This window comes from Salvelinus namaycush, chromosome 20 (assembly GCF_016432855.1).
Source record: "Salvelinus namaycush isolate Seneca chromosome 20, SaNama_1.0, whole genome shotgun sequence".
In the NCBI taxonomy this organism is placed as follows: Eukaryota; Metazoa; Chordata; class Actinopteri; order Salmoniformes; family Salmonidae; genus Salvelinus; species Salvelinus namaycush.
In genome coordinates, this window is record NC_052326.1 from 29,179,947 (window position 1) to 29,193,628 (window position 13,682).

At 44.1% G+C, this 13,682-nt stretch overlaps 1 protein-coding gene across 1 annotated transcript in view; it reads right to left on the reverse strand.

The window, feature by feature from the left end:
* Positions 1 to 13,682, reverse strand: part of LOC120064745 (collagen alpha-1(VII) chain-like) — a 100,484-nt gene that overhangs the window by 63,788 nt on the left and 23,014 nt on the right. The window contains exons 15-30 of the mRNA XM_039015360.1: positions 12,767 to 13,045; positions 12,435 to 12,578; positions 12,075 to 12,206; positions 11,179 to 11,325; positions 10,739 to 10,870; positions 10,293 to 10,439; positions 9,986 to 10,105; positions 9,685 to 9,834; positions 9,392 to 9,528; positions 9,084 to 9,210; positions 6,309 to 6,452; positions 5,938 to 6,113; positions 5,551 to 5,577; positions 5,399 to 5,443; positions 5,188 to 5,301; positions 5,035 to 5,078 (exon numbers count right to left, since the gene is read on the reverse strand). Coding sequence (XP_038871288.1) covers positions 5,035 to 5,078; positions 5,188 to 5,301; positions 5,399 to 5,443; positions 5,551 to 5,577; positions 5,938 to 6,113; positions 6,309 to 6,452; positions 9,084 to 9,210; positions 9,392 to 9,528; positions 9,685 to 9,834; positions 9,986 to 10,105; positions 10,293 to 10,439; positions 10,739 to 10,870; positions 11,179 to 11,325; positions 12,075 to 12,206; positions 12,435 to 12,578; positions 12,767 to 13,045 — 2,065 coding nt within the window. The remainder of the gene's footprint in view (positions 1 to 5,034; positions 5,079 to 5,187; positions 5,302 to 5,398; positions 5,444 to 5,550; positions 5,578 to 5,937; positions 6,114 to 6,308; positions 6,453 to 9,083; positions 9,211 to 9,391; positions 9,529 to 9,684; positions 9,835 to 9,985; positions 10,106 to 10,292; positions 10,440 to 10,738; positions 10,871 to 11,178; positions 11,326 to 12,074; positions 12,207 to 12,434; positions 12,579 to 12,766; positions 13,046 to 13,682) is intronic.

The window sequence follows — 13,682 nt, forward strand, 5'->3', positions numbered from 1 at the left end:
AAAGAATATTTGGTGAGAAGACGTCTGTCGCGCCAATAACAGATGGAATGCAAGTGAGTGACGCAGCATATTACACCGAGCAGCACAGAAAAGGCGCCAACAAGTCACGTTCTCAAGACAACCAGAAGAGGGCGCCATTTCCCGGCACAAATCCACTGGACAAATATGGAAGGAGATCGAAATGTGCAATTTGTCAAAGCACTTACCATTGGGTTAAAGACTGTCCTCATAAAAATGAACAAGTTAAACTAACAGAGGAAAATGTAAACACAGAGATAGAGCAGTGTAACATTACACTGTTTTCAAATGAATCTGCTTCTGATACTGAGATTTATATAGTTGAATCCTTAGGATCTGCTGTGATTGATACTGCATGTACACGGACAGTGTGTGGTGCAAAATGGCTTGATAGCTATGTCAGTGAACTAAATATGAAAGAAGTACAAAATATGATTGACACACCAAGTAACAGAGCTTTCAAATTTGGAGACGGGAGAATTGTCCAATCTACCAAGAGAGTTAAGATACCAGCAAAAATTGGTCAGACTAAGTGTCACATTGAAACAGAGGTGGTCCCTACAGATATCCCCTTACTATTAAGCAAAGCTTCCCTCAAGAAGGCAGAGGCTGTACTAGACATAAAAAATGACAAGGCAGTGATGTTTAAACAACCAGTGACTCTTGAACTTACTACCTCAGGCCACTATTGTGTAAACATTTTAGACAAAGACATCACACAGAGTCCATGCAAAAATGAGATTCTGACTGACACAGAGCACATGAAGATTCTGACAGTCACAGAGAACATGAGCACTAAAGAAAAACACAAAGTATTGTTAAAGCTTTACAAACAGTTTGGACATGATACAGTTAACAGACTTCAGAAGTTACTCAGCAGTTCAGGGAATAATGATGATGAGAAGTACGAAACTGGAAACAAAGTGTACTATAAACGAGTTGACTGTCAAGAATGGAAAGGACCGGGAGTAGTCATTGGTCAAGATGGTGTGGTGATATTTGTGAGGCACGGAGGCATGATTGTCAGGGTGCATCACTCAAGATTGCGGAAAGTAAATGATCAACAAGATAGAGGGGCTGTGGCTGAGAATCAGTCTCCTAATGAAAATGACAAAAAGGACACAGTAACAGACACAAACCTACCAGATGTCGCATCCGATGATATGGACACCGAAACTAACACAGGAAATGGAGCAGAGACCTTCAACCATGCCACAGGTAATACTGTTGAGCGTTCAAATGAGGAAAACATTCAACAGCCACATGTGTTAAGAGAACATGGTTGTTCCAATCTGAAAACTGGACAAACTGTTAAATACACGGACAGAGAAAGTGGTATTCCACATACAGCAACCGTCATTGGACGAGCAGGAAAAGCAAAACACAAGAACTGGTACAACTTGCAGTACTCTGAACCAGCTACACTTTCTGGTACAACAGGGTCAGCTGACCTGCCACTTGTAGATAATATCAGAATTGAACCAATGGAAAATCGAAAAAACAGAATGACATTCAAAATGATGATGTACTTGAAACAAAGGACGTGTCATTTGACTCAGCTAAGCTAGATGAGCTCAGTAATTGGAGGAAAAATGGAGTGTTTGAGGAAGTCAAAGACATTGGCCAAAAGTGCGTCTCAACAAGGTGGGTGTGTACCCTTAAAGAATCCTTAACTGGAATAGTGCCCAAAGCACGTCTAGTGGCTAGAGGTTTTGAGGAGCTGGCTGCTAAAGAACTCCCAAAAGACTCACCGACATGCGCCTCAGAGTCACTCAGATTGCTGATGTCAGTGATCTGCCAGAAAAAATGGAAACTTAATTCCATAGACATCAAATCTGGATTTTTGCAGGGAACAGAGCTGTCAAGGGACATTCACATCCGACCTCCGCCCGAAGCTAAAAGTGAAGGAACACTGTGGAAACTAAAAAAGTGTGTGTATGGACTGGCAGATGGATCACTCTACTGGTACAACAAAGTCAAGGCAACAATGCTGAATACAGGTGGAAAAATGTCACAAGTGGATCCTGCAGTCTTCTATTGGCTTGATCAAGACTGCAATGTGACTGCAGTACTTGCCTGTCATGTTGATGACTTTATCTGGGGGGGCTCACAGACCTTTGCTTCAACTGTGATTCCACACCTCAAAGCTGTTTTCTAGGTTGGCCGTGAGGAGCATGATAATTTTTGTTATGTTGGCATAGAGTTTATTACAGTTGATGGAAAAATACTGATGCAACAGGAGAGCTATATCAAGAATCTTCAACCTATCCACATGGATTCTTCAAGAGCCGTACAAAGGAATTCCCCTCTGTGGAATTGAAGCTGGTCAATTGAGGTCAAAGATGGGACAAATTTTATGGGCTGCGAGACAGAGTAGACCTGGTTTGATGGTTGCAACTTGGCATCTAACACAAAACACGCCACTGTACAAACCATTCATGAGGCAAACAAAGTTGTTCGTAAACTGAAATCACAACAAGTGACTTTAAAAGTTTCAGCATGTTGGAAAAGATGACTCTTTGAAACTAGTTGTCTTCCGTGATGCTTCGCTAGGTTATCACTGGTGGGACAAAACGGCACTTCCTACCTGTAGTTTGTGTCACTGACAACTACTCATTAGTTGATGCTGTGAAGTCAACCAAGTCTGTCACAGAGAAAAGACTTTGAGATTAGCAGCATCAAGGAACTTATTCAAGCACAGAGAATCCAGCGGATTCTGTGGTAGACCACAAAGGAACAGCTTGCTGACTGTCTGACTAAAAAAGGAGCATCTGGTCTTGTGCTCCTACAGGCTCTCGCTCCTACAGGCTCTCAGTAATGGAAAGTGGCAGCTTGAGTAATACAAATAAGAACTGTCACACAACCCATTTGTAACGGGGATCTTGAATAATACTTGGACATTTAATTATGTTGTTGATGTTTTATTTGTCTTTAAAGAAAAGGGGGAGATTGTTAAGTTCATGTTTTAAGTATCCCTATATTTCTGTTATTACGGGGCTATCACTCAGTCAAGAGTGCGCATGCGCAGGAAGTCTGGTCGTTGTTGGACCTGGCCTTGAGTGTAATGGCTACCTTGTAGTGTGTTCATATAGTAGAGTAAACTTTGTTAAACTGGAACCTTGTCGTTGTGTCATTTCGAATTAACACTCAACACTGGGGCCCCACAGGGTGTGTGCTCAGTCCTCTCCTGTACTGCCTGTTCACCCACGACTGCATGGCCATGTACGCCTCCAACTTAATCATCAAGTTTGCAGACAACACAACAGTAGTGGGCTTGATCACCAACAACGACAAGACAGCCTACAGGGAGGAGGTGAGGGCCCTCGGAGTATGGTGTCAGGAAAACAACCTCTCACTCAACGGCAACAAAACAAAGGAGACGATTGTGGACTTCAGGAAACAGCAGAGGGAGCACCCCCCCATCGACAGGTCAGCAGTGGAGAAGGTCTCCAAATGTGGAGAAGCAGTGGTGAAATGGTCCACCCACACAGACAGTGTGGTGAAGAAGGTGCAACAGCGCCTCTTCAACCTCAGGAGGCTGAAGAAATTAGGCTTGTCACACAAACCCTCATAAACTTTTACAGATGCACAATCGAGAGCATCCTGTCAGGGTGTATCACAGCCTGGTATGGCAACTGCACCGCCCTCAACCGCAAGGCTCTCCAGAGGGTGGTGCGGTCTGCACAACGCATCACCGGGGACAAACTACCTGCCCTCCATGACACCTACAGCACCCGATGTCACAGGAAGGCCAAAAAGATCATCAAGGACAACAACCGAGCCACTGCCTAACACCGCTATCATCCAGAAGGCATGGTCAGTACAGGTGCATCAAAGCTGGGACCGAGAGACTGAAAAACAGCTTCTATCTATCTAAGGCCATCAGACTACTAAACAGCAATCACTAACTCAGAGGCTGCTGCCCACATTGAGACCCAATCACTGGACACTTTAATAAATGGATCACTAGTCACTTTAAACAATGCCACTTTAAATAATGCCATTTTAATAATGTTTACATACCTTACATTACTCATATCACATGCATATACTGTATTTTATACCATCTACTGCACCTTGCTTATGCCACTCGACCATCGCTCATTCATATATTTATATGTACATATTCTCATTCACCCCTTTAGATTTGTGTGTATTAGGTAATTGTTGGGGAATTGTTCGATTATTTGTTAGATATTACTGCACTGTTGGAACAAGAAGCACAAGCATTTTGCTACACTCGCATTAACATCTGCTACACTCTGCTAACATAGCATCTGCTAACATAGCATCTGCTACACTCGCATTAACATGTGTATGTGTTTGATTTGATTTGAATAGTTATATTGACTACGTCCGTCCTAGCTCACTCATTAATGTCTTAATCAAAATTATGGATTGCCTCTTATCTGCTTGTCGTCCCCTTGTGCCATAGTTTGTACATCTCAATTGTCAGTAGAAACCACATTTGTTTAAACAAGTCAGCCATATCAGCTATGTTTTTTTAAAAGGCAGTAAATGAGGCTGAATGAACTGTTTCACTGCCAGATAGGCTCCGCTGATAGCCAGGTGTAGCAGTGGTAAGGTGTTGGGACTGCTGTTGGGACTCTGCTGTTGGGACAGCTTTATGTAGGCCCTAACAGGTGATAGGCACCGTTTGTCACCGTTATAGTGCAATTCATGTATTGTTTAGTGTTGTGTTGTGTAGTGGCTTTGCTGGCATGCATCCCACTTTTATAAAATGTTTTCCCCACCAAGATTTACATGCTAGAATCGCCACTGCTCAGCATTAAAGAGATGGATTGGGGCTTAGGCCCTGCGATAGACTAGTGTCCTGTCCAGGGGATGTACATCAAGCAGCCTCACTCTACAGAAACAGGAGATAGGCTCCTGCTCCTATGAACCATTGGCCATTTACTACTTATAAGAACATCAGGATAACAACATGTGTTATTGGGTTTTAGATTAACACACTGGGACTGGCCCTGACTGTGATTGCGGTCCCTGACTACTCACCGGTACTCCTCCAGGGCCCGGGGTCCCTGGTCGCCCTGGCAATCCTGGACCCCCATCCAGACCAGGAAAACCCTGAAGAGGGAACAACAGTAAATACAGCAGAACACTACAACAGTACTAGTGTTGAGTATAAGTGTTTGTGTATGTACTTACCCTCTCCCCCTTCTCCCCTCTGACACCAACTGAGGGGGCCTCACTCCCGCCAGGCAGACCCTGTCGCCCCTCAGGCCCCCTGGGGCCGTCCCTGCCAGGCAAACCATCACGACCCTGGAACACACACAATTAAATATCTCAGTGAATGATAAGTAGACGCTAATGTTTGAGCTACCAGCAACAGATCAATATTCAGTGGTGAATGACTCACAGGCTCTCCTTTGCGTCCGTCAGTACCGTCTCGTCCTATCTCTCCCTGTAACAGAGGGTCAGTAACTTTTCAGGACAACTGATACAATTACTGACCATAGAGCTTCCAAGACAACATTACAGAGCATGGTATTAAAACAATTCAATTGTTACCTTTTCTCCTCGCTCCCCTCGATCACCCTAGAGAGTAAAATGAACAGATAAGAGCGAGAGCAGGGCAAAGAGGGATGAAAAAGAGAGCACACACAAATTGAAAGGTATGGTGATAGTGTAATGATGGCTACTGTATGTGGATGGATGAGGGACAGTACAGTAACTCACCCGAGGACACTGTATGGTACACGGCTCTGCCACTGGGCCCTAATAGGAAACAACATACGCACTCCACCATATTGTTGTCACGGAGTCCCTGGCAATGATTCACTGACTGACTGGGAGAGCATACATTGACAGCAATATCATGGGATCTACAGGATCTCTCTCTCACCTCCCCAACACCCAACACCTCTCTCACCTCCCCAACACCCACTCTTAACTCACCCCTCCCTCTGGTATCCTGGCGACGCCACACAGCAGGTCAGCCAGGTCGGCGTGCAGGGTGCCAAGCTGGGTGGCATCACGAGCATATAGGAGGTTCTGGGTGCTGCCATCTGTCACCGCCTGGCGCAGTTCTTCAGAGTCCGCCCGACCTATACCCACCGCCAGCACTGTGACACCTGATAGACACACACACGGTCATGTAAATATTGGAATTGTATTTATTTACTGTACAACATTTTTGTTTTAAAACAGTCAGTGACAAGGGACTGTGGGGATAACAATTATGGTAGCAGATTCTATTAGTAGAGATGTGCAGCTGCTGTATATCTGCTTGTGTGTTAGTGCTTTCTATACAGTCTGTGTGAGGCTACCTGAGGCTTTGACAGCACTGGCTGGGACAGTGATGTTGTCGGATGATTTTTTGTCTGCAATGATCACCACTACGCCAGGAACTCTTGGTCTACGACCAGCTGTCGGGCTGAGAAGGAACTGTCTAGTGAACGTCACCGCCTGGCCTGCAGGGAAAGATACACAGTTACATATTATCGCACACACGCATGCACACACGCACACCAGGTTATCCATTAGCCGGTAATTGGCAGATTTTGGACGATAAAGTAAATGAAAAGCCAATAAATAAAATTATAGTGACAGAGGAGCCTTGGCAAAGGCTACTGTTGATTGCGAAGTTGGAACGAAGTTAGACCGTATGCCTATAGTGAAAAGCCTACAAGGCAGTGCTCCATTTAGTTGCATTTTGCGACCTGTTGATTTGGCTGTACGAGTAAAAAAACGTATTGGTCGTATCGGTGCGGGCTGCACATTCATTCACCTCCTGCATGCCCCTGTACCCGTTTCCTTGGGGCCTGCTGTTGTGTCGAGCAAGCCACTCTCTCTTCTTTCCCGGGGGAAAAAATGCTCCAGGAGAATGAAAAGTGTTCTGATTGCATAACATTTTAAAATCCAATTGCTGGGAAAACACAGCTATCCTGTTGTCACAGACGGAGAGAGGATGTTCTCAGCTTTCTGTAGGTATACTTCAGTGGAGGCTACTGAGGGGAGGACGACTCATAATAGTGTCTGGAACGGAATAAATGGAATGGCATCAAACACATGGAAACCATGTATTTGATACCATTCCACTGATTCCGATCCAGCCATTACCACGAGCCTGTCCTCCCCAATTAAGGTGCCACGTTCCTCCTGTGGCATACATTTTATTGTTCAACCCCCATTTTGAGCTCAATAGCAACTATTTTACAAATAAGATATTTGATATGGCTTTGAGATACAAAGCGTGACATGCACATTGACCATTGCTAGTGCATAGGCCTCATTCAGCGGTATGCTACAACTGCAACTTTTTGGGGGAAATTAAATGTACTGTTAGGTTAATACATGGCTACTATGAGTAGGTATTATCTTTAGTTAGTGATGTGTTTTGAGTTTTCACTTACTTAAATAAATTAACCTATGGTATTAGAGCATATAAAGATGCAGGCAAATTCAGCTCTATAATTGTCTACCCAAAATGCATGACAATCACTGGATTAGGTTGCACATTTTGTACATTAAAATATTTAGAATCACAACATGAAAAGATGATGAAACAACTAATTTCTTCAATACCATCTCAGTAGTCTATTACACATTTGAATAAAGCACTGTGAATGACTTTGTGCGACGAAAGCATGTGCTGGTGTCACCAACTGAAAGACTTAGTGGCACCAGTGCACCAGGGAAAATGTTAGTCTAGAGACCTGCTACAAGGGGAATGGCCTCTATATGGACAAGTGTTAATAGTGTAGTGGACAAAGATAAGAAGAATGTTGGTGCGGCCAAATGCAGGCAACTGTGCAACTTACTAAAAGTAGGATGCAATTTTGGAACGTTAAAATGTTTTTATTTATAATACTTTTTGTTTTATCATTATTATTATTGAATATCATTTATTATTGTAGACCTATTTATTCATTATTCATCTTTAAATATGCAAAACATGTTTTGTTTCATTCTGTTGAGACATTTTCGTTGGCAAAATGTATTTAAATTAAGTCTTTTTAATTGTGTGCTCTGTATTTGCTGTAAAATAAGTTATAAGTAATCTTGTTGTAAAATAAATATCATCAGCCTATTGCTGTCATTTGTTGGGTAACTGCTGCAATATAGCCTGTTCAAAACTTTTGTGAATGTTAAAACCAGTTTGCAAGTGTTTTGCTTGATTCTGTTGAGCCATTTTCTTTTGCCGAATGAAGTTGCAACTGTAATGTTGTGTTTGCGGCAATATAATATCCTACTCGTATTTTCCCTATAAACAATGGCTTGACTTATGGCTTTTGATATTACCTTAATAAAGTTTATACATTTTTGTGAAGGTTTGCTGTGGTGTGGCTATTAGCCTATTATACTGCAGGCCTATGATATGAAGCGCACCGCTGCTCCAACTGACTCCGACAGTTAAGAAGAATGTTTCAGCATACCAGAGTTACTACTATAATCTAACAATATAACTCTTATCTTTATAAAACAATATTCTAATAGAAAAATAACGAATTAGCCTTCTGTACACCTACAGTATAGCCTATCTGACAAGTATAAAGAAATTAATGTCGGTATCGTATGCCGCCGACATATCTGTGGGGCTCTGCCTAGGCTTCTCCTCCTTAATATATATATTTTTAATATTAGTATAATGCAGTGGACACCTAAGCCTATAGGCCTATGCATTGAATTCCCTGCTGCATTTAGTGCTCAAATCTGGGACAGCTGAACCTTGAGGTGAACAGTTATTCTTTACAAGCATTTCACTAAATATGTGTGTGCGACCAATTACATTTTATTTGATTTATTGTTTTAGAAAAGACAAAAAACTATAAAACAATAGGATATAAAGTTGTGTATAAGCTACACATTAGAACACAGGGAATAGTGTTTTGTAATTAGTAAGGCCTATAGGTTGTTTTTAAGGACACATAAATGTGGCTCATTTAGCCAATATGGGTGGCCTAATGGGTTATGCACCCAATGCATATGGATGACCGGTAAATGTATCAAATGTCCGATAAATTTAAATCTTTCCAAATTTTCCTAATGCGAAACTCTGACACACACACACACACACAGGTACGTATAAAAAACACACACACCTATAGCATTTCCTGGGCCGTCTTCAAAAGGCGTGGACAGGATCTCTTGAAGCAGCGTCTCACTGTTGCTATGGTGACTGAGCAGGAACCAGACCTTGGGCCGGGCGCTGTACACTACAATCCCCATCTGGAGGGGGCAGGAACCACAGAATATAACACCATACCACAGAATCACATCACAAAAGTAGACCAGAAGCCAATATACAGATGTCTTCACAAAGCGTCTCAGGATCATCTAGGATCAGGTCCCTAACCGTCTTATTCATTATGATCTAAAAGGCAAAACTGATCCTAGACCACTCCAGTACCTGTGAGTCCCGGGCTCCGATGGTGGTGAGGGAGCCGGCAGCGCTGGTCAAGAGAGAGAGTAGGGGCTCAACCATGCTGGTCCGATCCCTGGAAGCTGGAACCAGGAACACCACGTCCAGACGACCACCTACACACACTGAGGACAGAGAGAGAGAGAGAGGAATATTGAGTTGGGCTGGTTCCTCTTAGACTGGCAAAGAAACATTTGGGGAAGAAATGTCACAGTGCAGACATTTTTAGAAACTAGTAGTTTCAGGGATTCAGGGGCCGGTATGAGAATTGTCAGTCTTACCAGTACGTTCATCCAGTGAGGTCTCAGGGCCAACCTCCCTCTGGAAGCTAGGCTGCAGGGTGAAGCGGTACCTCAGGCCCAGACGCAGCCCTGTCACCCTGTAGGAGCTGGATGTCCCAGGCAGAGGGATGGACTGACCCGGACCAGTGTCTGTTTAGAGAACACACACACACGGATGCAAGCAAGCACACACACACAAACCCGCACGCACACACACAGACAAAGATTAGAGATCAACCTTTCAATGTGTAACATAGTCAATAAAATACTAAATTGAACCACATTATCCAGTCTGTCTCACCCCTCTCCTCTCTCCAGCGCAGGACGTATCCTGTGGCACCAGTCAATGGAACCCAGTCCAACAACACAGAATTCTGGGTAACCTCCATAGCACGCAGACCCCTTATAGGCTGTAAGGGAGCTGAGGGGAGGAGGAGAGAAGCAAGGGATCAGTAATGGAGGGAGATACTGTGACTACAGTGAGTGACTAGTTATAGCCTATTACTATGGCCATAAGTTTTTCTTGGTCAGGTCACATGGTCAGGAAACACCTGTCCCTAACTATAGTGAATGAAAGGAGAGGAGATGGTGTTGACAGAGAAGTGTACCTGTGGAGGCAGTGATAGAGACAGCTTGACTCTCTCTGTCCCTGAAGACGGCAGCTAGCCTCACAGTGTAGCTCACCCCAGGCCGCAGACCATCCAAGTCAAACGAGGTTGCATCTCTACCTATCAGACGGCTCGATTCAGCCTCACCTACGTGGAACCAATAGAGAATATAATGAAACAGTAAAAAAATATTACATGCAACAACAAAAAATTCACAAAAATACATTTGGATGCGCATTTTATGTATGCATATATATCTGTGTGTGTTTATGTACATATCTGTGTATTTATCTGTGTGTGTACCTGTATATTTATCTTTGTGTGCATCTGTGTATGTTTCTTTGTGTGCATCTGTGTATGTGTATCTGTGTATGTTTCTTTGTGTGTATCTGTGTTTATCTGTGTGTGTATCTGTGTGTTATCTGTGTGTTTATCTGTGTGTTTACCCAGGGCTGATCTCCAGTAGATGCGGTACCCTGTAACCCCGGCCATCCCTCTCCAGACCAGACGCAGCACCCCTGGGGTAGCCTCTAGCACCCTGACCCCTTCCACCCGGTCTACAGCAGCAGGTTCCCCTGCTACACACACACACACACACACACAATGAGACTACTGGAAGAGGATATAGAGTACAAAGCAGTACCCATCAAAACACCACATACAGTATAATACTACAGGAAAGTTACAGTACTATGGGACATAATGCTAGATAGCAGGGTTGGGTTCAAATCCATTTAAAGTACACTGAAATTCAAATTCAACAAATTGACATAGTACTACAGGAAAGTTACACCTTCCAATGTTTTCATATCCATTCTAATCAAACAGAGGAACATGTTACCGCACAGTCTCTATTCTTTAAGGCTGTGATGTAGTGGTGACTCACGTGTGGTGACTCTGACAGAGACCGGGGTTCCCTGTCTGTTCTGGACCAGGGCCATGACCTGCACCTCGTACTGAGCCCCTGGGTCCAGCTGCTCCAGATCCACCGCTGTCAGGTCACCACCCACCAGCTGGCTCCTCTCCTCCCCGCCTACACCATGACAGAAGGGGCAGTGGTGAGTGGTCTGGCACAACATGGCTGCCATGTTTCATTAATATTATGTTAAAGCCCTTGGGGGTTTGTGGTATATTGCGAATATACCACGGCTAAGGGCTGTATCCAGGAACTCCGCTTTGCATCGTGCATAAGAACAGCCCTTAGCCGTGGTATATTGGCCATACCACACCCTCTCGTGCCTTATTGCTTAAATAGACCAGAGATGGGCAACTGGAGGGCCGCAGGCGGGCCCCCTTTTGTAGGCCCGTGGACCAATTTCGTAGGCCTATGGCCCCCATCCCCATCAAAGTTGCCCATCCCTATAACTGACCAATAAGAAAGAGAGTTCCAAACCTCTCTGCCAATAACAGCAAATTTTCAGTTTTCCCCTCCCCACAGGACTGCCTGGGGAGACTTCCCCTCCCCCACAGACTTCCCCTCCCCTGGCAGTCCTATCAAAATTCTTGCTTGAGAATTTGGCCATTGCTAAGAAGCTATTTTTGTTAATTTTTTAACAATTTTAATTGAAAACAATTACAATAGGGTACTTAATTGTTAGCCAGAAATGATTTGATATTGAGATAAAAACATCTGCATTGGACCTTTCAGTGTGAAAGGTGTAAATAGAGGTTCATATGTTAAAAATAAGCTATGGACACTATGCTACTGAATCATGAACTATCAGGGAATATAATTCAGATTTCAAAACTTTTCAAAGCAGAAAAACTGCTCAAATCACTCACCATCAATTCGCTTCCAAGACACACGATAGGCTGTTGCTCCCTGCACGCCCACCCATGTTACCCTGACGACCTCACCGCGGGACTCCTGGACTTGGAGTGAGGTCACTGTTCCCACAACACCCTGGTCTGATGCTGAGGACAGAGAGGTGGAAGAGTTCAGTCACCAATTTACAAGCACTGTTTATATGATAGTGAGGCACTCATTTAATTCAATCAATCCTTAAATTAACTAAATGAGGGCAAGGTAAACCTGTTACCATATTGTTGACAGCTAACCAAGTCATTCAAATGTTTTAGGGGCTATCAAGATGAGAATGGATAGAGGTTAGTGGTCAATTTGGAAATTGAGCGATTGAGTACCTGTTCTGGTGTTCAGGGAGGCGGGGCGTCCTTCTCGAGAGCCAATCAGTGAGGAGACTGACACCCGGTAGGAGGAATCTTCCTGAAGGCTGTCAATGGTGAAGGAAGTGACATCAGCGGCCACTGTGCGGGTGGACTCCACTCCTGTAGAGAGATAGGGTCAGGCAGAGAGGAGAATACTACTGGGGATTGCTACTACAGAAACCACAAGACAATCCCTATAAAATGTATTATTTGAGCCTTAATGTGCTTTGAGACCTAAGGTAAGGATCCATAAGATTGTAATTTATACATCAAATGACATCCATATAATTTATTGTAACCATGCCTACCATCTCCACTGCGCCAGGTAATCTTGTAGCCAGTTGCCCTGGAGACAGGTGACCATGTGATGCGTATCCTCTGAGAGGTGACATCAACGATTCGCAGGCCGCTAACCGTGCTTGAGCTTGAGCCGGTGTTCCCATTGGTCCTGGCCGAGAGGGTGACCTCTTCCCCGATGCGTTGACCAATCACAGCCGCCACACCCAGGACCACAGCCTCGTCTGGCTGCAACCCCTCCAACGTGTAGGTTGACGCCTCTGGTCCCAGATCACGGGATTGCTCAGCATCTAGGAGTGAAACACACTGTTATAGACACAAACACTGGGACTGCTCAGCATCTAAAGAGAGGGTGAGAAAGACAGTAACACATACATCCATAAATAGGGACTGCTGCTTTAATCATGTTTATCATAACATGTAAAATAATTGTATTTCGGAGGACTAGTTTAGCACAAAATCATTCCAATTAGAATTAATCTGACACTTACTGTTGCCTTGTCTCCAAGTGACCCTGTACCCTGTCGCCCCCAAAACACCTGCCCAGGCGATTCGGAGTCGCCGACCATTGATGTTTGTCACACGTAGGTTGGTCACTTTCTCCAATGCTTGTTCTGCAATCATACATCAATAAGAACACTGTAGTTCAGTGGACAACCAAACATTTCCAATGTTCAATATCAAACTTTTATTTCCCATTTTAAAACATTTTGCCGTTTCATGCCAACTAAACACAGCCCAGGTACCCTGTCCTGTACCTCCACACTAGCCCACAGGCCCCCTTCTGTCATCTCTGCCTGGGCTTGCTTCAGCTCACCTCTCCTCAGTATCTCTATTCACCACCCATTGACATGGATATTCAGCTGGCTGCCATTCATCACACAGCAGACCATTGTTTACCAAACTGGCAAACACACTGCAGCCCTG